Here is a 22,359-nt window from a genome sequence, read left to right as displayed (position 1 = left end):
CCTGGCAGAAGGGGTGGGTACCCAGGCTGGTTAACTACCTCTGACACCAGACAGCCCTGCCATAGTTGTGTGGCCTCAAGCAACTTATTTATCTTTTTTGAGCCTTAAGTTTCCTCATCTGCAAAGTAGAGTTAACAACTGCTGCTATTAAGGGAAGGGATGATCCAGGGGAAGTGGAGGCCTAAGGATATCAGGCCAAGAGATAAGTGTCAGGAAACCTTGGGAAACAACTTGAGGATAGGGAGGCCCTAGCTCAGAAACAGCAGGCTTGGGGGGGGGGGTACCCACATGCTGAGCGAGGCCTGCAGTGTGTAATCCACCAGCAGAGTCAGGGTCATGGGCCACAGGTTGTCCTGGTGACTTGACCTGGGAAAGCAGTGGAGGGAGGAGGTAAAGAGATGTGTCAGCTGAGGCTGGGGCAGGGGGAGGCCCCAGGACACCTTGCCCCAACACAGACTGGCTTTGCGAGATCACTTACGTGGAGAGCTGCAGCTGCGACTGGAGTTCCCTTGTGTTCAGGGTCACCCCAATGACCTCAAAGGCGATGAGCAACTCCATCTGCCACGAGGGCCAGGGACGCAGAGAGAGGCGTTTGGGGCCAGGCAGGGGCGATGCCATGGTGGGGGCGGGGGAAGAAGGGCTGAATACTATGCTAGAGAGTTGGTTCTCTGGACCCCTCTTCCCTCCATCTGGGTGAGGGGTCGCCACCTCCTCACCAGTCCCCACTCTTTTGCCTTCCCTGTCTCATCTTCATTTCCTCTTTCCTCTTCTTTGTCAATGACATCTCTGCCACTTTCAAGCTACACAATCTGAAGCAAGTTACCAAAACTTTCTAAGGCCCTGTATTTCCTTTCTGTAAACAGCATCTACCACCGCAGAAAGCTGTGAGGATTATATCGTATAAAACAAGCAAAGTGTTGGGCTTGATGCCTGGCACATAGTAGGTGCTCAGCAAAATTGGTTTCCTCACCTCTACCTCCACCTCCTCTCACTTTGTGCAGAACTCCCTAGTGGCTCCATTTTTCTCAGTTTCTGGATCTCTCCTCATCCCTTCCTTTGTCTCCTCCTCCCCACTCTGGCTCCTTGCTTCCAGGAAGGCTAGGAAGCAGGCAGGAAGAAGCGAGAAGAATAAGGAGTAGTCTGGGAAGGTGTGGCCAGGGCTTACCCTCTGATTCCGTTTGAAGGGGTTCCCCAGCTCGCAAAGGATGGTCTCATTGGCCTGGCAGGCTCCAGGCTGAGGAAAGAAGATGATCAAGTCTGGGTGGTCAGAGTAGGGCTTGTCCCGCCCCTTCCCGGTGGCACAGGATCTGAAGCCCTAGAGGCTTGAGAACAGGGTTCCCCTAGCAACAGAGATGCTGGAGGCACCTGAGGAGGCCTAGCCCACAGAAGAGGACACAAGACAAATAACAACGCATGTATATGACATGCATATAAGGATACAAATACGTGGGAGTGCCGGGGTTGGGTACTCACAGGGCGCACTGAAGACAGTAGCAAGGCGGGAGGCACTGCCAGGGTGAGCAGCGCCTCGTGGGCGTCTTCCCCAGCCCGCTCCCCGCTTGGGCTGTTGGTCACATTGATGCTCAGGAATAGTTTCCGGATGTCTTTACTATACTGCAGCCTGAAAAGGGAAGAGCCTCGGACTGAGCCCAAAGCCCCACCCTGGACCCGCCCCCGATCAACCAGGACCTGCCCCTCGGTGTCTGCTAGGTCAAGAAAGCCCCTTCCTTCTAGGGACAGCCAGGCTCGCCCTCTAGTCTCACCTGGTGGAAAAGAGCCCCTTTTTTAGCCAGTGAAGGTCAGCCTTACGCATCCTGCCTGCGCAATTCAAGTCCAACCTCTGAGACTCCCTTCTCTCTGAGGCCCCACCCCTCAGGTCTCCGCCCCTCAATTCCCGTTAGCCAATGAAGGCCGCCCCACCCTTGGCCAATCGGTGCGGCCCGGAGTGCACCTGCTCATCCGCTGCCCCAGCTCCGACACGAAGGCTGCCTGCATCTGCAAGTTGCTGTCGCACTTGTTGTCCGGCCCGCACTCCTTCTGGAACTGGACCTGGGGGTAGCCAGAGGTGTGAGGAGCGCACCACCCACAACCTCCTCCTCCCGCAGCCCTCTTGGTCCCACCCTGCGGGCCCGGCCTCACCCACCTCCGTGTGGTTCTCCAGAGCCTGTGCCTGGTTGAGGACCGGGTAGGCGTCCAGAGACCGCAGCCCCAGCCGGGGGCGCTCCGGCAAATGCAGAGGTAAGGAGTAGTTCATGGAGATGACAATGGGACGGAGTTTGTCGCGGATGTTATCCTGGGAAAGAAGGCGAGCTGAGCCCCGCTCTGCACTGCCCTCCCTACTGAGTTGAATCCTCACACCACTCCGGGCCCCCAGGGATGAACGTAGGCCCCCCCTCCTCCTTGAAAGCCCCCTCCCAGGAAGGCTGAACCTCCTCTTGTCCTATAACCAAGTTGACTCCCTTCCTACCACCTTGATTCACAAGTGAGGAGATGGAGCTCCTCCTGCCCAGAGAGATCTCTTCATCCCGGGGACCCCCAGGTTGAGCTGTCCCTTTCCATCCTGATGTCCTAGAGAGTGTCTGAGTTTGCCTCCGACTCATAGACCCCTTTGGTCTCATCCCCACTCCGAGGATTTCTGTCTCTCTACCACATGCTGGGGGCTCTGCTCTGTGCACCCTGACGACCATGGCCTCCTGGGCACCGTCCCCGACCTCTGTCTCTGGAGAGACCCTGTCCCTCACCCTTGACCTCTTGGAGGGACATGGAGCCCATGGCCCTCCCCTGGAGCCTCCCTCACCATCAGGAGCAGCTCCAGCTTCTGGCAGCGCATCTTGGGCATGGAGAAGAAGCCGTGGAAAACAGCGGACTGGCTCTGTGCAAAGCGAAGCCGGGGCGGGCGGCGGTCTCGGTCGGCCTCCAGCGTGTAGGCCAGGGCTGCAGGTGGAGGACGGGGTGGTCAGCAGGTGACCAGGCGAGCATGCCCCCCCACCATACACCCCAGCACTCACTGATAGTTTGCCTGTAGTTGGGGTTCCCGGCACTCTGGTTGTAAGCAAAGCACAGCTCCACCTGCACACTGTTGGGGGGTGGGAGATGTACAGGAGGGCTTGATCGTGGTGGGACCCAGATCCACGGCCCTAGCTGTTACTCCCTTTACTGGGCAAGGGGAAGCAGTGTCCTTCAGAGGGAAAGGCAGGGGCAAGACTGGGGAGTCCGCAGAGCTGGTCTGGAGTGTCCCTGGCTCCTTCCTTCCCCACTCCACAGAAAACAGGGGTAGAGGCCAATGGGGAAACTGAGGCACTGAAAGCGGAAGGAGTTGCCTGAAGTTGTGGCCCAGCCAGTCTCGTGCAGGATCCCCTGTCCAGATCTCCCACCCCACCCCACCCCCTGCTTTGTCTCCTTCTGCCTTCTGATCCCATATCCTCATTCACCAAAGCCCTTGGGGTCATCACCATCAAGGTCAGCATCTTAGCAACCAACATACTTTGAGCACTTAGGGTGTACCGCGTGTCCTGCTAAGTGCTTTCTGTATATTACCTCATTTAATTATCACAACAATCCTGCGAATTAGTTATTATTAACTGTTTCATAGGCAAGGAATCTGAGACTCAGAAAGATTAATAATTTGTTCAAGGTGGCTCTCTTCTTCCTCACATCCATCCAACTAAAAGTCCCCATTGTCCCTCCTTCCCTGGGATCTCACTCCCCAGAGCCCACCATACCACTGCAGTGGGCAGAGCTGGAATTTGAAGCAGGCAGTCCAGAGCCTAACCACTGTGCCCTATTAACCCCCCCCCATTCATCCATTACCTCCTGCAAGGAGTTTTGCTTTTTAATAGGGTCAGGTAGACCGGGCAATGTTTACCCCAAGAATCAACCTTCTAATGATGGGATATCAGGAGTTGCCAGGGGGAGGTTTAGGAGCTGGGGCCCCTCCTGGCTTGCCCGTACATAAGGAGGAATGAGTGGGCAAAGCAGGGACTGAGAGCCTTACCAGGAGGTGGCTGTGCAGACCGCGGGGTCCAGCACAGATGGCTTGGCCACCAGTGTCCTGTGGAGGATGTTGATGACAGGCCTGGCCCTGCATGGAAAACACACAGATATCAGCATCTGGTGTCTGCCCCAGGCCAGGCCAGGCTGGGCTCAAGCTTGCATGGACCTGGTGATGGAGGTGGACAGAGCTGGGGCTCCATGTAGACAGGGTTGGAGGAGAGAATGCCCCTATTCACCGTCGCCTTGGCTCACCGCAGCAGCACGATGCGGTCCGACAGGCTCCCCACCAGCAGGTCTGGATAGAAGTTCTCATCCACGTCCATCTTCCCACTCAGGGAGTAGCCAAAGGTGGCCAAGCCAGGTAGTCCTAGCTTCTCTCCGTGGATTACCTGGGGGCAGGGAGAAGCACTGAAGACTGGCTCTAGGGTGGGCTCTGGGGGGCGGGGCCCAGGAGGGAAGGCCCCCAGCGCTGTCCGTTCATACCTGCTGGGGCTGCTGCAGGAGACCCCGGGAGCTGCTGTGATAGATGTACACTGTGCCCAAGCCCTCAAACGGAGCTCCCACAGCGATGTCTGGAGAAGAGAGGCGGCATGGAGGCACCCTGGGGACTGTGGGCCCCGTGTCTCCTCCACCCTGTGCTCCAGCCACAGAGTCCAGCACGGCCTTGACCTCACCCTGCCAGGCAGTACTCAGACCATGAGAGAGAGCAGAGCTCTGTGGCTCAGGATTAAAACTGGGACCATCGGGCACCCAACTGCCTCCTTTTATATGTGGGAAAGTCGGTGCAAGAGAGGGAAGTGACTTACCCAAAGTCACACAGCAAGTTCATGTCTCAGGCAGGCCTGCCCTCCGGATTCCTGACCACTGACTGGGGTTCATTTTCCCTATTACAGTGCCTTCCATCTCCCACATCAACCGCCCCTCCAGACACCTGGTTCTTCTAATGTCATGTACCAACAGGGTCACAAAAGCAAGTGTTCCCCATTGGTAGTGACTTTGGCCAGGTAGTTATCAAGCACCCATCTCATTTAATCCTGGCTGGCTGTAGGTACAACTGTCCCCATTTTATAGATGAGGAAATAGACTCAGAAAACCCAAAGTCACACAGCTAATAAGTAGAAAAAAGGATATTGGAGCCCATGTCTATCTAACATGGGGGCTGGGATTTTAATCACAGCACTCTAGTGAACTTTACTTGTTTAAAAATATCCAGACTTATAAAAGTCCAACCATTATTTCCACACATAAACCCAAAATGTTTTAGCTTCTTAAACTGTACTCAGCTCTTAGCTTGCTGATAAGGCCGAAGTAAACAGAATGCCAAGCTTGTTAGAAAAGTATGTAAAGGAAGAATAAGTAGGTCCTAAGTGGAAACTGGAGGACTCCTGTGTCAGTAAGTGCTTTGGGCTTCGTTAACTGAACTCTCTGTCCTAATCTGACTCTTTAGAGGCTCCTTTGCCTTCCTTTTGGTTTTCAGCTACATGCTGGGCAATTGAGGATGCCAGAGAAGTGACTTCCAGATAAGCCAGATGCTCCCATGGCAACCAGGCTCAACCCCTTGGTCTGTCCCTCTCCCTGCCACCCAGGTCTGATTGGTCCCTGAGTGCTGCAGAGTCCTGGTGACATCCTCTATATAGAGGGGTCCCATCTTGTCCCAGCTCTTAGCATCCCCCACCTGATACACAACATTCTTGATTTTAACACCCCAGCCTCGCTCCCTGCATTCATCCCACACCTCCTTCCGGAATGATCTTACAAGGAACCAAGGCACCAAGCAATCATATCATATCATATCCCAGCCCCCAAACCTTCTCTGGACACTCCTCTGCCATTATCCAACTCTTAAGTCCCCAGTTTCCCTGCCTGGCTTTCAAAGACATCCACCCCACTCCCACGCTACCTCTCTAGCCTCACCTCTGAAGTGAACAACCCACACCTGCTTGATCTGGGCACACCGGGCAAGTACCCCACCCTCATACGGCACCCCCTCTGCTCCTCTCCGTGGTGCACACTCAGCCCAGCCTTCGCTGCCCAGCAGCACGTTCGCTCCGTGCGTAGGGTGGCTCCCTCGCGCGGCCCCTCTCTAGTACCGCTGTGAGCTCCCCAGGCCTGGGCCCCGTCCTCTTCGGGCCCCGTCAAGCCTGGTATGCAGCTGGCACCCAGTCAGCGGGGGTGCTGGAGCGGGAGTGCTGGCTCATACCCTGGAATCCATCCTGGTTGATGTCACCAATGCTGGCCACGGAGAAGCCGAAGGCAGAGCGACTGGGCCCGTGAAGAGAGAGGGAGGGGTGGGCAGGGAAGGAGGTGCCTGCCTGGTTCATGAAGACATAGATGGCACCCCCTACCTCCTCTTTCCGCTCAAAGTAGTAGGGGGCACCCACCAGGAGGTCCTGCCACCTGCACAGGGAAGAAGGAGGGAGAAATGGGGGTGTGAGGTCAGCCCCCAAAATGCAGCCTAAGTCTTGTTTAGCAGCCACAATTGTGCCAGGGCACATGACTGTTCAAATGGCACCTCTGGCTATAGGTTGTGGGAAAGCCACGGAAATGCCAACATGACCCATCTAATAGAAAACACATGGAGAGCCATACAGGCACAGATCACACCCAAACAGCCCACCTCCACTAGTCATAGAAATGACAGGCATAGACGAGGAGATGCAGGTGTCATGCAATTGACATGCAAATACCCAGAATCCCAGAAAAGTCTGATTGAGAATCAGCAGGCACAATTGATTTGCAAATCTCTGCACTAGCATGCAAACAAGCTCACAAATGCAAGCCTCCATTTCTCTGCCTTGGCAAGCCTGCCCCCCTCACCATTCTCCCTGGCCCCAGAGGTTGCCCCTGGATTCTCACCCATCATTGTTCAGGTCTGCCAGGGCAATGGCGCTGCCAAAATAGGCGCCCACTTGTGTGCCCTCCAGCACCTGCTTCCTCCGCAGATCTCCGCCTACCTCCTGGCTCAGCAAGAAGACAGCGCCCACATGTTGGTGCCGTGGGGCACCTGTCACGATGGTGATGTCTGTGGGGTGCAGGATGGCACTGCCCACCTGTACCGTGTACCCTGTGAAGGGGGGAAGGTGGTCAATCAGAGCCCCAGTAAACTTTGTCTCCTTCTACTCTAGAGCCACACCTGAGGCCACCCCCCTATTGTGTTCTATTTCTCTATTGTAAGTTGGGCAAGAAAGTGGCTTCTGGATGCCAACCCCAGTTCTGTCTGCACACTGGACTGTGAGACCCACGAGGGTAGGGACTTTGATTTGTGGTGCTAAGTGCTAGTTGAACTAAATGCCACTAGTTGCACCTGCACCCTGGCCTCGCTCTTCCACCAGGCACTGAAGGTGAGAGGGCCAGCGTCCCAGGTCCTAAGCCCCTCCCTCCTCTTTCACCCCGTGGGCCACCACAACTGGCCTCACCAATATAGAAGTTTCCTTGGTCCTCCGGGTCCTTGTAACTATATTCCGATAAATCCCAGTCCTTCCGCTGAATCATGTAGCTGTTTCCTTCACAAGAATTTGGAGAGAGGGAATATAAGTCATCACCTCTTTTCTCCATCATGTCCAGCCCCCCCCCCCCCCAGAGGAGGATAATAATAACCTTTTTAAATACAGTATGTCCGTAAAGTCATGGTGTACTTTTGACCGGTCACAGGAAAGCAACAAAAGACGATAGAAATGTGAAATCTGCACCAAATAAAAGGAAAACTCTCCCAGTTTCATACCTATTCAGTGTAGTTCAATGTGGTCTCACGCACAGATTTTTTAGGGCTCCTTAGGTAGCTATCCCGTAGAGCCTCTACAGACTCGTCACTGACTGATGGCCTACCAGAACGGAGTTTCTCTACCAAACTGCCAGTTTCCTTCAACTGCTTATCCCACCGAGTAATGTTATTCCTATGTGGTGGCGCTTCGTTATAAACATGCCGATATTCACGTTGCACTTTGGTCACAGATTCAAATTTAGCAAGTCACCGAACACACTAACTTTCCTCTGTACCGTCCACATCTCGACTGGCATGGCCGTGGGCTGCTCCGCTATATACATGGTGTTAAGTCATCATCTGCGCATGTGCACATGCTGCCACATCATCCTACAGAAACTGGGAGGGTTTTCCTTTTATTTGGTGCAGAATTTCACATTTCTATCATCTTTTGTTGCTTTCCTGTGACCGGTCAAAAGTGCACCATGACTTTACGGACACACTGTATTTGTGAGCACTTTGCCACGTGTAAATCACTCCCTCTTTATTTTAACAATTCTGTAAGGTAAAACGATGACCCCGTTTTGCAGAAGAGAATAGCGAAGCTCGGAGATGGGGTGGTAATTGTAGAGAAGTAGCTGGAATCTGGTCATCCAGGCTCCCGGATACTAGGTAACACTTCCCCTGCTCTAGACACTTCAGGGTATTATCTCCTCCGGGTCCTGTCCCCAAACTGGGGCTGCATACCTGGCCCTGCTCCCCAGGGTTGATGTTGGGGAGTACCTGCCACTCTGCCAGGGTCCTATAGGCAGGGGGGGCAGGGAGAGAGGACCCCCAGAACCCCAGGGGCAAGCAGAGGCCTCAGCCTCAGATGAGCCTGGAGCTGTGACAACAACCCCATCTGGATCAAAAGGACAAGGTTCTTGGCTCTCCCTGCCTATTGATATTGTAATAATAGGGAACAATCAAGGGAGAGGGGCTGTTGTGCTACAACCTGCACGGTGGAGAAAGGCAGAGATGGAGGGGTGTGGGCTGGCAGGCCTGTGTGCTGTGGCAGTTACAAGCATGGGTCTTGGTACAAGGAAATATTCTGCAGCCCCCAAAAAGTTGTCCAATATGTGTGGACAGGAAAAATGCCCACAGTTTATTGAAAAGTGAAAAGAGAAAGTAGCAGAACAGCATATTTGGTGTGGTCCTGTTTGTGTGTGTTTTAAAGGCACCTATATATTCTAAACTAAATCCGGAGGACCCACAAGATAGAGTGCGCACTGGGAAGTGGGCGGGAGGTGTGAGGGAGACGGCAGGGCAGGGAGCAGGGGCACTTCCGCCTTTCATTTCATCAAACCCTACTGTACCGTTGAGTACCAGGAGCATGTTTTGCTGTTTAAATCAGTTTTTAAATGCTTAAACTGGAGTCAGATGGACATGCGTTCTAATTCAGGTTCTAGAACTTAACTGTTGGCTTGAGCAATTTACTTTTCACTTCTTTGAGGCTCAATTTTCTGTAAACTGGGTATAATAATACCTATCTCACAGAGTATTTTAAGATTAATTCAGATAATATGTGTCAATGCTTTGAATGGTAGAGGTCATGGTGGTTGCTGATATTGGCAAAGGGGTCCTGTCCCTTCTGCCCTCCAGTGTGGAGTCTCTGCCAGCTGTCCCAGGGGCTAACTCTGGTGGGTGGTCTCTGCTCCACCTCCTCCCCTGTGCTCCTCACCTTTCCAGTTGTAAGCACCAGGCGCCCCAAAGTACACAGTGTTCTGGGTGAAGCCGCCACTGGTGCCCAGCTGGCACATGCCTGTCTCCAGGTAGTCAGTGTTGCTGTTGCACATCTCGTTGTGGTAGGTCTGCCAGTCATCAGTTGGGTCCAGCTCTAGGTTGTTGCCCCGCACATAGCACTTGCCCACCATGCGACGCTGGTCCTCGGACCCCGACCATAGCACCTGGGTGTAGCGGTGGGCACAGACCTGGGGACCCCACCCCAATACACAGCCTGAGCCTGCAGCAGGGGCCCACGGCCAGCTGTCTCCTTGGCCCTGGGCACCTCTGGCTGTGCAGGGGAGGAGTGGAAAGGGGCTTCCTAGCCTTTCTTTCTTCCCACAGTGAGGCCTGGACCTGCCTCTCCTTTTCAGATTTCAGAAATCTGCTCTGAAGATTGGAAACATATTTTGGAAGGCCAGAAGGTACTGGAGTTGAGACGAGATCTTGGCAAAAAAAGAAAGGGACAGGACGAGGGAATGTGGCTTCAGGCTCTCGGGTCATTAAAGAGCAGATATCAAGCAGATTAAGGAACTTGCTTCTCTGCTGTCCCCAAATGACCCCGATCTTTTAATGAAAGGACCATTAATAACAACAACAATAATAATATCTAAAATCAAGTGCTTACTACATATATTCCAGGCAATTCTAAACTTTTCACATATTAACCCTTTTAAGCCTCCTAACAACACTATGGAGTAGGGACAGTTTCTCCACTTTAGATAGGGAAACTGAGGCACAGGGAAAAAGTGTCTGCCTAAGATCTCAATCTAGAGGGAGGCAGAGTATTCAAACCAAGGCTGTCTGGCTCTGAAGTCTAAGCTGATAAGTACTAGGCCGCGCTGCCTCTCTCGTAGCTGGAAGTGCCCGGTAAATTGTAGTTATGGGGCAAATCAATCAGAATAGAGTGCTACTAAGACAGCCAGAGGCCAAGCAAAAGTCCAGAAGCAGGCTTAGTTCTTGTGGGCTTGCTTTCTGTGTCCCTTCCATCTGCGAGCTTCACTCCCACCGGCCGAGCCTGACCTGTCTCCACTAAGTTTCTAGTGCGGGCACAGGGCGTGGCACATAGGAGGTGCTCACTAAACACTTGTTGAAGGAACAGATGGGTGAGCAGACAAGGCTGAAGGACCCAGGATCTAGAATTACCTTAAAGGGTCCTAGACTCACACCATCATAATAGCAGCTTAGAAACGGTGTTTGAGTGAACTGCTGCAAACTGGAGCTTATAACAGTGTTCAGGCCCTGGCCGGTTGGCATAGAGCAGGGGTCCCCAAACTTTTTACACAGGGGGCCAGTTCACTGTCCCTCAGACCGTTGGAGGGCCGGACTTTAAAAAAAAACTATGAACAAATCTCTATGCACACTGCACATATCTTATTTTAAAATTAAAAACAAAACAAAACAGGAACAAATACAATATTTAAAATAAAGAACAAGTGCCTGACCAGGCGGTGGCGCAGTGGATAGAGCATCAGACTGGGATGCGGAGAGCCCAGGTTCGAGACCCCGAGGTCGCCAGCTTGAGCGTGGGCTCATCTGGTTTGAGCAAGGCTCACCAGCTTGGACCCAAGGTTGCTGGCTCGAGCAAGGGGTTACTCGGTCTGCTGAAGCCCCCCACCCCACCTCCGTCAAGGCACATATGAGAAAGCAATCAATGAACAACCAAGGTGTCACAATGAAAAACTGATGATTGATGCTTCTCATCTCTCTCCCTTCCTGTCTGTCTGTCCCTATCTATCCCTCTCTCTGACTCTCTCTCTGTCCCCGTAAAAAAAACAACAACAAAAAACAAACAAATAAAATAAAGAACAAGTAAATTTAAATCAACAAGCTGACCAGTATTTCAATGGGAACTATGGGCCTGCTTTTGGCTAATGAGATGGTCAATATCCGGTTCCATATTTGTCACTGCTAGCCGTAACAAGTGATATGTGCTCCTCTCACTGACCACCAATGAAAGAGGTGCCCCTTCCGGAAGTGCAGCGGGGGCCGGATAAATGGCCTTAGGGGGCCGCATGTGGCCTGTGGGCCGTAGTTTGGGGACCCCTGGCATAGAGTGTCAGCCAGGTGTGTGGAGGTCCCAGGTTTGATTCCTGTTCAGGGCACACAGGAGAAGCACCCAGCTGCTTTTCCACCCCTCCCCCCCCTCTTCTCCTCCCCTCCTGCAGCCATGGCTCAATTGGACTGAGTTGGCCCTGAGCGTTAAGGATGGCTCCATGGCCTCCGCCTGAGGTGCTAAGAAGAGCTCATTTGCTGAGCAACAGAGCAACACCTCAAATGGGCAGAGTATCGCCCCCTACTGGGCTTGCCAGGTGGATCCCGGTCAGGGCATATGTGAGAGTCTGTCTCTGCCTCCCCTCCTCTCACTGAATAAAAACAAATAAACACACAAAAACCCCAAAAACCAACAAACATAAAAACAGTGTTCAAACGTGACAAGGACGGCTATGGACGGTGACAGATGAAAGGGGCACACTGTCCAGAGTGATGTAAATATGCCATTTCTCTAATAGATGTTGGTTACATAGGTGTATAATTTTTAAAACCCACTGAAATTTTAAATCTGTACATTTTGTTGTATGTAAATTTTACATCCATTTTTTAAAATTGTCTATCTGGGATTCAGAAGTTGAGATTCCCCCCAGGGGCCAGCATTGAATGGGAGGTGACATGTGAGCTGGAGGTGACAACTGACCACAGGGAGTGGCCCTCAAACCCAATCCAAGCGAGCTGGGATCAGCAGGTCCCGCCTCTCTGCCGGGGAGCCAGCCCCCAGGAAGGAGTGAGATCAGGCCACGCCACTGCCCGAGGCCTTGTCTGTTTTCTTCTCTTGCCCTTCTTCCCATGAAGGGTGAGCAACCAGAGGGTGGCAGGGGTGGGGCAGGGAGGAAGTGTGATTCAGACAGGACCAGGCCATGCTGGGTCTTGGGAGAGTGCCAGACCCCATCCCCCGATAAATGCAGGACTGAGGGACACTGATAGCCACAGAACTGGATATTTGCAAAACCCCAGCTCATGCAAGGATCGGCTCTGTCCTGTTTTTCTCCCCGCGTTCTGGGAGATGAGCTGATGAGCTGAATGAAGTGTGGGTGTGTGTGTGTGGGGGGGGTGTAGGGCAGGGAAAGAGCCAACTGGAGTGCCCACTTACCAGGACTCTGCCTGCAGGGCCTTGGCTGGCTACCGTCACCCCGAGCCACATGTCTTCAATTATGTGATGGCCAGGGTCACCTATGGGCATGGGGGTGGGGGGGAGGATCATGAACCAGGACAGCCCATTCTCCCAGTGCCTGGAGTCTCCAGAGGGCAAGGGTTGGTCCCTCTTGGATCTTCCACTCACAGTAGAGCCATCCCTCTTCCCCTTTTCCAGCCCTCACAGTCTGAGCTCCACACATCCCAGATGGTCCCACTGTCCTCCAGGACTCCCTCTTCCCAGCTGGACAACAAGTGACTCGAAACTAGAAACTGCCCAGGTGAGCCTTCCATCTCCTCCAGGTCACTCCTCTCTCTGCTGCCCACCCCTCCCCCCAGGCTCCCGGCCCAGCCCTGCCCCCAGCCCCGGCCCCTCACTCTTCTCTGTGATGTCCATCCTCTCGCAGTCATTCTTTCGGTCGCTGAGTGGGCAAAGGTACACAGCGCCAGTACGGTTGGTGTAGCCATCAGGCACAGCGAGGTCCCGGGGGGCACCAACCAGGAGCCTGAGGGCAAAGAGGTAAGGGGCCGGGCTCAGACTCCCCAAAGCCCAGTTCTAACAACATGTGCTTACTGAGCATCTGCTCTGCCCAGCTGTGTACCAGGCCCTGGGGTCGGGAGATAAATGGATCCTGGCCCTTGCCCTGCAGGGGCACGCATGTTGGAGAAGGCAGGCAAGGAAGCAGACCTCCTCAGTCAGTGCCTCAGGAGAGGAAAGCAGAGGGCAAGACAGCCCAGCGTCTGCATGAGGGGTGGTCAGGGAAGAGGGGACCCGTCTGTGTGGGGATGGTGCCCAGGGTTTACCAGAAGAAAGGGAGGAAGCGCACTCCAGGCGCAAGTGTGCCAGGGCCAGGCAGCATGAACCAGCAGCGTGACTAAGGGGCCTTCAGGGCCTGATATGAGACTGGAACTCAGGAACATGGGGAGGGAGAGGAGGGCAGGGGAAGGGCTTGGGGGAGCCATGGAGGGTTTGGAAGGGTTTTGGAAGGAATGCTCTGGCGTCTGAGGTGAAGGCAGAATGAAAGAGCAAGACTGGCCTGACCTGTGGTGACACAGTGGATAAAGCATCAACCTGGAACTGAGGTCGCCGGTTCGAAACCCTGGGCTTGCCCGGTCAAGGTATATACGAGAAGCAACTATGAGTTGATGCTTCCTGCTCCTCCTTCCACCCCCCTTTCTCTCTCTCCTCTCTCCAAAATCAAGAAATAAAAATCTTAAAAAAAAAAAAAAAAAGAGCAAGACTGGAGAAATACTGGCTCAGGGTCCACCTTCCAGGGGCCCGAGGGGAGAACGTGTGAGGAGTGGGGTAGGATTAGGGTTAGGAACATGGGTCCTTCCACTCTAAACTGTCTGAGGACTTAGATCTAGGAGGCATAGACCCCTAAGTGATGTAGGTGATAGCCACAGGCACATGGGTGTTGGGTGGGAGTTGGAACCTGACATTTTGGATAATGTGGCCTCAGGGCAGTGTTCTCAGAAGAGTGGAGTTGACTGAGGACTATCACTTTGTCCCCATCTTTAGGGACCTTGACTACAAGTTCCTACAAGGATTCCTAGGGTATCCTTATGGCAACCCATCCCACACCAGAGAGGTGATTAGAGGATAGAAAGGCAGGGATTAGCCTTGGAACAATATCTCAAGAGTCCGTGGACCACCAGCACCAGAAATCCCTGGGATGTGTGTTAAAGAAGCAAATTCCTCAGCCCATCACAGGCCGTAGGAACGGAACATGCGTGGAGGTCTGGAAGGTGCATAATTAGCATGCACCCCAAATATTGCATACCCCAGTCTGAGAACCCAGCTCTACCATTTTAGCTCTCCCAGCATCATCTCATCATCTCTGCCACCTCTGGGCCTCCTGCCAGGCCTGGAGGTGCGAGCCGTACCCCACCTCCGGCTCCTACCTGGGTCCTGTGAGTGCCGGTTGCAGGGAGTGGGCAGGGCGGAGCCCGGGCATGCCAGGGCCTGGGCGCCTCTGCCCACTGGGTGTCAGGAATGCACTGCCTGGGGGTGCTGTGAAGGGGCGGGACCTCTGCACCTTACAGCTCAGCTCAGCCCTCAGCCTGAGGAAGTGTTAGGGAGGCAGAAAGACTGGCCGGGGGCCAGGATGCAGCCAGGCCCAGTTAGTCACCTTCTGTCTAGGCTCGGCAGGGTGCCCGGTGAGTCGCTGCCTGGCCACCCATGGACACCCACTTCTGGGAGCCTGGCAGGTGAGAGAGGGAAGCCATGGCAAAGGAGCGTTTCATCCTGGGAGCATAGGGCCTGGTTGTAAGGTCTGTTCTGCTTCCAGGGACAGTCTGCTTTCCCTCTCTGAGCGCGGAGCGCCTTCTCTGTCAGATGGGGACAGCAGCTGTCCCTCAATCTCCAGGGTTGTTGGGGGGACAAACGGGCTCTTCCTCTGAAAGGGCTTTCTGACTGTGAAACCATGGCTGTCGTGAGCGCTGCCATCCTGATTCCTGAGACACAGCCCAGGTCTCCCTCCAGGGCCAGAAATTTCTGTCCCACCAGACTAGGGAGCCGGGAGCAGAGGGCGGAGAGCCGGCTAGCCCAGTTCTTTAGAGGCAGCAGAGGAACTTGGTAGCAATTCCAATGCCTAAGGCGAGGAGACAGACACTGTGGAGGGCGGGGCCCTGGCAGTTAGGGTGGGAGCTCACGGTTGGCTGGAAGTGGAGGCTGGAGGCTTTCTGCAGTGACCTTAAAGAGGTGGGTCCAGGCCCGGGGGGGCGGGGACAGGGGAGCCCAGGTTGCAGTACAGTGGAGGTGGTGCCGTGCCCACTGCCGCCGGTCCATACTGGCTGAAGAAGTGGGCTGAGGGACCCTCCTCTTTGTCTCCTGGGGAACTGAGCGGGCAGAGCTGGGCACAAGTGGCATTGGAGTTGAAATACATCCCCTAACCATCTATACCGCCCTTGCCCTGAACCAGCCTTGGCCTACTGATGGGCGGAGGGGCAGGGCCAGTGCCCTCATGCCAGGCCCACATCCCAAGCCCCAAGCCCCTCCCTCCCCATAGATTCCACAGGGAGCCCCCACCTCCACCCCCCCGGAATATTTTTAGCTCTAACTTGGCCTGCTCAGAGGCCCTTTAAGGCCCTCTGGCTCCCAGCCCGGGTTCCAATGGGTTTACAGCCAGAGGACTGCGAGTAGAAGGGGGAGGTAGGTGTGCAGAGGGGCAGGTCCAGCTGCCTCCAGCCACAGCCAGGTGTGAGAGAACCCAGACGGTGGGAAAGACCTTAGTGATAGGTAAATGCAATGCAAATTAACATGCAAATGAGCACTCTGCAGCCTGCTGTTTGGATCTGGTCCAGATCAGAGAATCCAAAGCCTACCCCTTCTACACCACCACTAAGCCCACCCTCCCAGCAGCAGCCAGAGAGAGGAGGCTAGATCGGAGGTTTTGCCAGCTCTTGAAGCAAGAAAGAAAGGAGATGAGACCAAACCTCGCCTGGAGTCAGGCTGGGGTGGGGTGGGTGGGCAGGGAGCCCCTCTGCGAGGTCGGGGGATGGGTAAAATGACCTCTTAAGGGCTTTCAAACAGCTGCCTCTTCACCTTCTCCATGGGCTTCAGCCAAACATCTTATACTGGATGCTGGGGAGCCCCTGAGCTCCACGTTCTGGAAAAGCACTTCCTCTCCTCTGCCCCATCACTCCTGGGCTGATCAAGGCTAATGCAACAGCCAAGTAGAAGGTAGTAGAATGGGAGGGGCTGGGGCATGAGGTCCAGGGGTGTCAGGGCACCAGGCTGACCTGTCCCCAAGAGAAGGCCCCCCGAGGGGCACTGGTGTGGGGTGATGCTCACAGAAAAAGCGTGTATGAGTCACTTCCCAGACTCCTCACTTCAGGAGGGCGCTGGGGTGGCTCCAGTGGGAAGAGGCTGCAGAGGGCCAGGGGGTCCACACTCAGGCCAAGAGGCCCCCATGCCTTCCCTACTCCTGGGGGTTCCCCTCCACTGCAGGTCGGGAAGCTGGTTGGGGAGGGGGCTGCCCCAGCTCTGGGCCTGGGGGTGGGGTTGCGGCAGTTCTCAGATGCCTGGATCCCAGCTCCCTGCCAACCCTTCTGCCCGAATTAGGCATCTCCCCAGAGGCTGCTCCTATGGTAGCTGAAACGGCAGCCCTCTCTGCCCTCCCCCTACTTTGTATGCTGCCCAGCCAGCCCCCTCTCCCCTCTGGTGACTCAGCCCTAGAACCAGAGCAACAAGCTGGAGGAAGCAATAGAATGAGAGAGGACAGGAGAAAGAGACCTTGGCCCAAACCTCCAAGAAAAAAGAACAAGGCTGTTTTTCTCATTTCTTCTCCCTCTCCCTTGCTCCTTAGTATTTTTTCCATACTTGATCCCTTAGGGCGTCCTTCATGTCATCTAACCTCAATTCCTCTTGCTGCAACAGACATCCTCTTCATCCTTTGTTTAGCTCTGACCAAGCCCCTTTCTTTTTCTACAAGAACAGGCTTCCCCTGCTTCCCACTCAATTTAAAGCTCCTTGGCCTGGACTGGTGATTGGAGAGAGCCAGAGGAAAAGGACACTATGCATGCAGGCCTTCTGCCTGCAGCCGCAATGCCCATGTCCTTTGGCATGAGCTTTGGAAGCTGCCAGGTGGCTGCTCTGCCAGGGAAACATGTTTTAAGAGAGCCCGTCAGATAATCCTGGTTCCTGTCTCCCTCGGGTATGACCTCATTTTCCAAGAGTCCCAGACACCCCCACCTCAGGGTTCCCAGAAACTCTCATTGCCAGGCAAGGGCGAAAGGCAGAGAGGGCCCTAGAGATATCTCCCATAGCCCACAAGATCAGGCCAGACCAGGACACCTGGATTCCCAGGAGGGAATTAAAGCAGGTGCTGGTGTGGGGGAGTCAGGGGCCATCTCCAGGAGGAAGAGTCCCTCTGCTCCCCCAGGGCTCCTCATACATCTCACCAAGAAACCCAAGGCATCTTGGTCCTCTGCCCTGTTCCTCACCCCTCACATCCAGAGAGGCTGAGAAACTGGGGCCTAGGTTGGGGTGGGCCTCTGATATTGTGGGCAAGGAACCGCAGTCCAGAGATGAAGGGGATGGGGAACAAAAAGCCTCTACACTTGGGTTTTTAACCATTTCTGGAATAAGGCCTTCTTTGAGAATATGACGAAAGCTATGTTCTCCTCTGCTCCTGTCTCAAGAACGATGCACAAACACACATGCTTTTACGTGTACTTTCAGAGGTCCCTGCGCCTCTGGAAAACCTATGAACACCAGGTTAAGACTTTGTCCAGGACCATGAATCCTCCCCTTTTCCAAAGGGACTTTGAAGCCAACAGAGTATAAGACTGCAACTTCAGTTGCTGGTTTCCCTAAGTTGTGCATTCAAGCAGCTGTTCACATCTGGCTACACAGCTGGCGGTAGCTAAGCCCAGCTCGGCCAGTTGGCTCTCCCAAAGGGCCAAGCAGCAGGATTCAGTGTGAATGAGGAGATGAGCCAAGATCTAGAACCACCCCTGGAAGAGACTGAGGATACCCACGAGAGTGACTCAGAAGTCTACCTAGACCTACCTGCCTCTCTGAGGTTCATTAGTTTTAGGATCTCTTGGCTCTTGTTAGGCCGAATGCCATCTCTAGCTGCCCAGGAAGAAAAGCAGAACTCTGCTCAGCCATCTTGGATGGGGTTTATGGGCATTGAGGGTGCATCCAGGTCCTGGCTTCAGTACAAGAGGCCTTGGCGGCACACTGGCATAGGCAGAGCGTTTTACACAATTCTCTCATCGAAGCCCCACTATCACCCCATGAAGAAGGTGTGTTGTCCCCCTTCCCCTGACATGTGAGGAAATGAGGGCTCAGGCATTAGTGGCAGATCCAAGATAGGAAATTGGCAATGGAACTCTGAGGTTTCTTCTCTCTCCACAATGACAACTTGCCTCTTATAGGGCAACAGAGTCAGGAAGGAGCATATGGATCCAGGTACAACTCCTCTTTGGGAAAAGGAAAGTATCTTGCTCAAGGTCACCTAGCAGAGGAAGGTGGTGGTATTGCAGAATCCGTTATTGACTCCAACTTTCCTTTATTTCCTCTTGCTTTTCTGATCTTTTCTTGACACTATGCTGCCTTAGCATGGAAAATCTTTTTCTGGATGGAGGCAGAAAGGGCACCAATATAGAAACTTGTGTTGATGATCACTTAGAGTCTCCAAAAGATGGAGGATTGCCCTGGCTGGATAGCTTGGTTGGTTAGAGCATCGTCCGGAAGAGCAGAGGTTACCGGTTCAATTCCCGGTCAAGGCATACACAGGAACAGATTGAAGTCCCTGCCTCTCTCTCTCCCCCTTTCTCTCTAAAATCAATTAAAAAACAACAACATTAAAACAGAAAAGATGGAGGATTGTCCAAGGCCAGACTGCAGCTGCTGGGGCTGGGGCTGGGCTGGGAAGGGTGTGGTGCCCCTAGTCTCTGCAGAAGCTAGATAGAATTGAGGTCAAGTTCAGGTAGGCAGACTGGGCAGGGGCTGGGCCAGCAGCACAGAGCCGAGTTTGGACTTTGGGCATTCCAAGCTTCCTCAAGTTTCTGCGGCCCCAGCCAGACTTGGGAGAGGTTTCAACCCACCCTTTTTCTGACCATATCCTCTTGCTCAGCGGGGTCAGACACCAGGTAGGGGCAGATGTCTGGTAGGTCACCCAGCTCAAAGTGACAGGGCCTGCCTGACCTGTCCTAACCACCCTCCCTCCTGGGGCTGTCTCCCCTCCCCCAGCTGTCTTCCAGAACTGCTGACCTCTGAGTTGTGAGTGGATGGCAGAGGAGTATCTGAAACCTGGACGTGCCCCTCTGGGCATGAGTGTGTGTGGTGAGAGTGCTGGGGGCGGGGGTGGGGGTACACAGGCAGCTGGATGTGCTCTCCTTCCCCTCTCTCCCCTATGCCTAGCTCTTCCCCTTCTTCTTGCAGCTGTTGGGGAAGGAGAACAGAAGAAAGAGAAAAACACCATTTTCCTCTTCAAACCAAACAAACACACTCAGGGTTGAAGATTCAACATGAATCTGTGGAATGCAGGAAAGATGACCGGTGGGAAGTGTCACTATGGGTGGGTGGGGGTGCAGAAGACCAAGCAGGGTTTGGAACAGCCCTTCCTCTCTTCTACTCCTCCACCCTCAAGGGATCAAGGGGAGCCCCTGGACAGCTCCAAACTCCCAGACTCATCACTTCACCCTCCAACCACCAAGAGGTTGAGAACCCCTCCAGTCTGGCTCTGCAGAGGGTGCGGCTGGCGTGGCAGCAGACTAAATGCGAGGTGTAAAGGGAGAGAGGGCTCAAATGCATGTGCATTTAGGTGTTTATCTTGCAGTTTCCCCCAGCTCCCATCCTCGGAGAGAAGAGGCATACAGTATACTACGTACTCAATTCACAGACCGCAAGAGGCTCAGGAAAGCAGGACATCAATGCCGCTCTCCATAGAAATTTAAAAGGTTGAGGGGCTGCGTCTAGACAGGTTCTGGCTGGGTCAGCACTTGCCAATGATTAATGCCCCCCCCCCCCCAATCCCACGCCTAATCCCTCCATTTCCCGCCAAACCTCGGCAGCAGGAGGGCTGCCCAGGTCCCCGCCCCCTTAATCTTCACGCGGACTCACCTCCAGTCCGCACCCCGCGCGCACACACTGTCTCTCGCCCACCCCACCCCGCCCGCCTCACTCACAGGTAGCGCTGCTGCAGCTCCGTCTGCCGATGGAGGGCGACCGAGTATCCGAAGAGACTGCCCGGGTTCCCGGCCTCCTTCACTACCAGGAATCTGGTGTCCAGGTTGAAGGCGAAGGCGACGCGACCGCCAGCGGCGATCATCAAGGCGAGCGCGCAGAGCGTCCGGCGCGGGGCGCGGGTGGCGCGGCGGGGACTGGGGCTCATGGCCGCGAGCCCGAGCCGGCGCTGGGCCGAGAGCGCGTGAGGACGTGGAGCGGGGAGTGAGGACCTGTTCACCTGCTCCTCGCACCCCTGGAAACCCCTCCCGCCCGCCGCGTCGTGGAGCCCTGCGGCGCTGATCCGTGTCTGGGCCCCAGCCCGGGTCGGTTTCACGTCCGCTCAGTGTCTGCGCTCTCAGATTCTCCCCCGAGGTCCGCAGGTCCGTTCCCCCGCCAGCCCTGTGCCGGGTCACCGTGCCCCCGCTCCGGACACCCTGCCCCACAGCTCGTCTGGGCCGCGCCCCCTTCGCCGCACGGTAGCCTTCGATCCCAGCTCGGCGGCGGATCTGGGCAGGCAGACCGGTAGACTTCAAGGAGGACTGGAGGGAGGGTGCCACCGCGCGCGCCCCGCCTCCCGACGCCCAGCTCCGCACCTCCCCACCTTGCGCGCCCAGCAGCGGCTCCGCTCTCCTTCCGGGGAAAGAGAAAAGGTCCCAGCTCCGCCACCGCCTCTTAAAGGGGCAGCACCGCCCCTCCCTCCTCATCCTCCCCAGAGCGGCTCCGCCCTTTCCCCCAAACACCTGTTGAGAGCCCCCAAAGGCTTGGATTTCCCCTCCCGCCCCTTGCTTCTCCGGAGAAGCGTCGCCTTTTGAGCAAGATGGATTGAGCGGGCGGGGCCGGGGGTGGGATTTGTCCCGACAGTTGGCTGCGGCAGTTACTGCTGTTGCAAAGGCCGTTCCTGGGAGCGGCCACCTCTGGCCGCCGGGTTGGAGAACTCTGGCGAACCGAACTCCGCGCTCTGCTGGCTGGAATGCCCGACTCGCCTCCGCGGCTGGCGTTCTTCCTCGCACGCAGCCCCTTCGCTGTCCTCGTCGAGATTTTTTTTTTTTCTTTTGCCCACCCGCCCCCATCCACCCTGATCCCAGCTGGGAATGATCCTTCAGCAAAGCCAGACAGCCATTTAGCAGTAGTGAATAACCAACCCTCCGTAGTAATTAACAATAAGACAGCGTTTCCGCCAAAGGGCTGCGCCTTCTGGTATCCCCTGTAAGACCATCGATGTGGAAATGAGTCCCTTCTCTGGAGAGTGCACTGCGTGGCCAGGGCGCTGGACCCAGACTACACCCATTTCTCACATACCCCTGCCTCCAGGAACTAGCCCAGCAGAATCCCAAAGTTCCCCTTCTCCCACCAAGGCTCAGACTGAGTGTTTGGAAGCTGGGCAGGCATGCCAGCCCCCCACAGGTGTGTAGTGGGTGGTGCCAGTTGAAGTTAGGTGGGCGGGGCCTAAAGGTTATTCGTCAAGAATCAACTGAAAGGGAACCTCAAGAGGTCACTATGTACTTTCTTGGGTCTGACTCAGATTTCCCTTGTTGCAGCACAAAGACCCATTTCCCCTGATCATTCTTTTCACTAGGCTAAAGGAGCTTTCATCTTTTGGTCCAGGAGTTCAGCCCTTAGTGCTCAGTCCCTTCAAGTTCCGTTTAGACCCCCTATCTCTGGGAGTTTATAATAATAAGTAATCTACCGTGTGATACGTCCTTATGCAGCCAGAACTATGCTAAGTGCTTTAAAAATATTAAATTACCCTCACAACAACTGATGAGGTGTTATCTCTGTTTTAGGATAAGAAAACTGAGGCTCAGGGAGGTTAAGCAACTTGGTGAAGGCCACACAGCTTGAATTTTAATCCTATGTTATCTGACCCCAGAGCGTTTCTTGACCACGTAAGCTAATAATTAACATTTATATAATGCTCAGGGCAGATCTAGTTTTGGTGAGGCCTGAAGCTCGTACAATTTGGAGCCCTCTTTACGGAAAGAAATAAAGAATTCAGAGTACAACATTAGATTCAGAGCCTGAGAAGGACTCAAGC

At 54.6% G+C, this 22,359-nt stretch overlaps 1 protein-coding gene across 1 annotated transcript in view; it reads right to left on the bottom strand.

Moving 5' to 3' along the window:
• The window catches only part of ITGA3 (integrin subunit alpha 3), a 30,052-nt gene extending 8,684 nt beyond the window's left edge, over nt 1-21,368 (bottom strand). Inside the window, exons 1-18 of the mRNA XM_066364524.1 lie at nt 20,285-21,368; nt 13,022-13,149; nt 12,603-12,682; nt 9,414-9,663; nt 7,410-7,496; nt 6,850-7,057; nt 6,194-6,390; nt 4,477-4,565; nt 4,246-4,382; nt 3,995-4,081; nt 3,009-3,076; nt 2,798-2,934; nt 2,144-2,293; nt 1,952-2,049; nt 1,474-1,621; nt 1,166-1,234; nt 479-558; nt 289-366 (exon numbers count right to left, since the gene is read on the bottom strand). Coding sequence (XP_066220621.1) covers nt 289-366; nt 479-558; nt 1,166-1,234; nt 1,474-1,621; nt 1,952-2,049; nt 2,144-2,293; nt 2,798-2,934; nt 3,009-3,076; nt 3,995-4,081; nt 4,246-4,382; nt 4,477-4,565; nt 6,194-6,390; nt 6,850-7,057; nt 7,410-7,496; nt 9,414-9,663; nt 12,603-12,682; nt 13,022-13,149; nt 20,285-20,490 — 2,297 coding nt within the window. The 5' untranslated portion in view covers nt 20,491-21,368. The remainder of the gene's footprint in view (nt 1-288; nt 367-478; nt 559-1,165; nt 1,235-1,473; nt 1,622-1,951; nt 2,050-2,143; nt 2,294-2,797; nt 2,935-3,008; nt 3,077-3,994; nt 4,082-4,245; nt 4,383-4,476; nt 4,566-6,193; nt 6,391-6,849; nt 7,058-7,409; nt 7,497-9,413; nt 9,664-12,602; nt 12,683-13,021; nt 13,150-20,284) is intronic.
• Between the last annotated feature and the right edge of the window lie 991 nt (nt 21,369-22,359).

This window comes from Saccopteryx leptura, chromosome 2, assembly GCF_036850995.1.
Source record: "Saccopteryx leptura isolate mSacLep1 chromosome 2, mSacLep1_pri_phased_curated, whole genome shotgun sequence".
In the NCBI taxonomy this organism is placed as follows: Eukaryota; Metazoa; Chordata; class Mammalia; order Chiroptera; family Emballonuridae; genus Saccopteryx; species Saccopteryx leptura.
The sequence above is the reverse complement of the archived record's forward strand: the minus strand, read 5'-3'. Positions and strand labels throughout refer to the sequence as shown.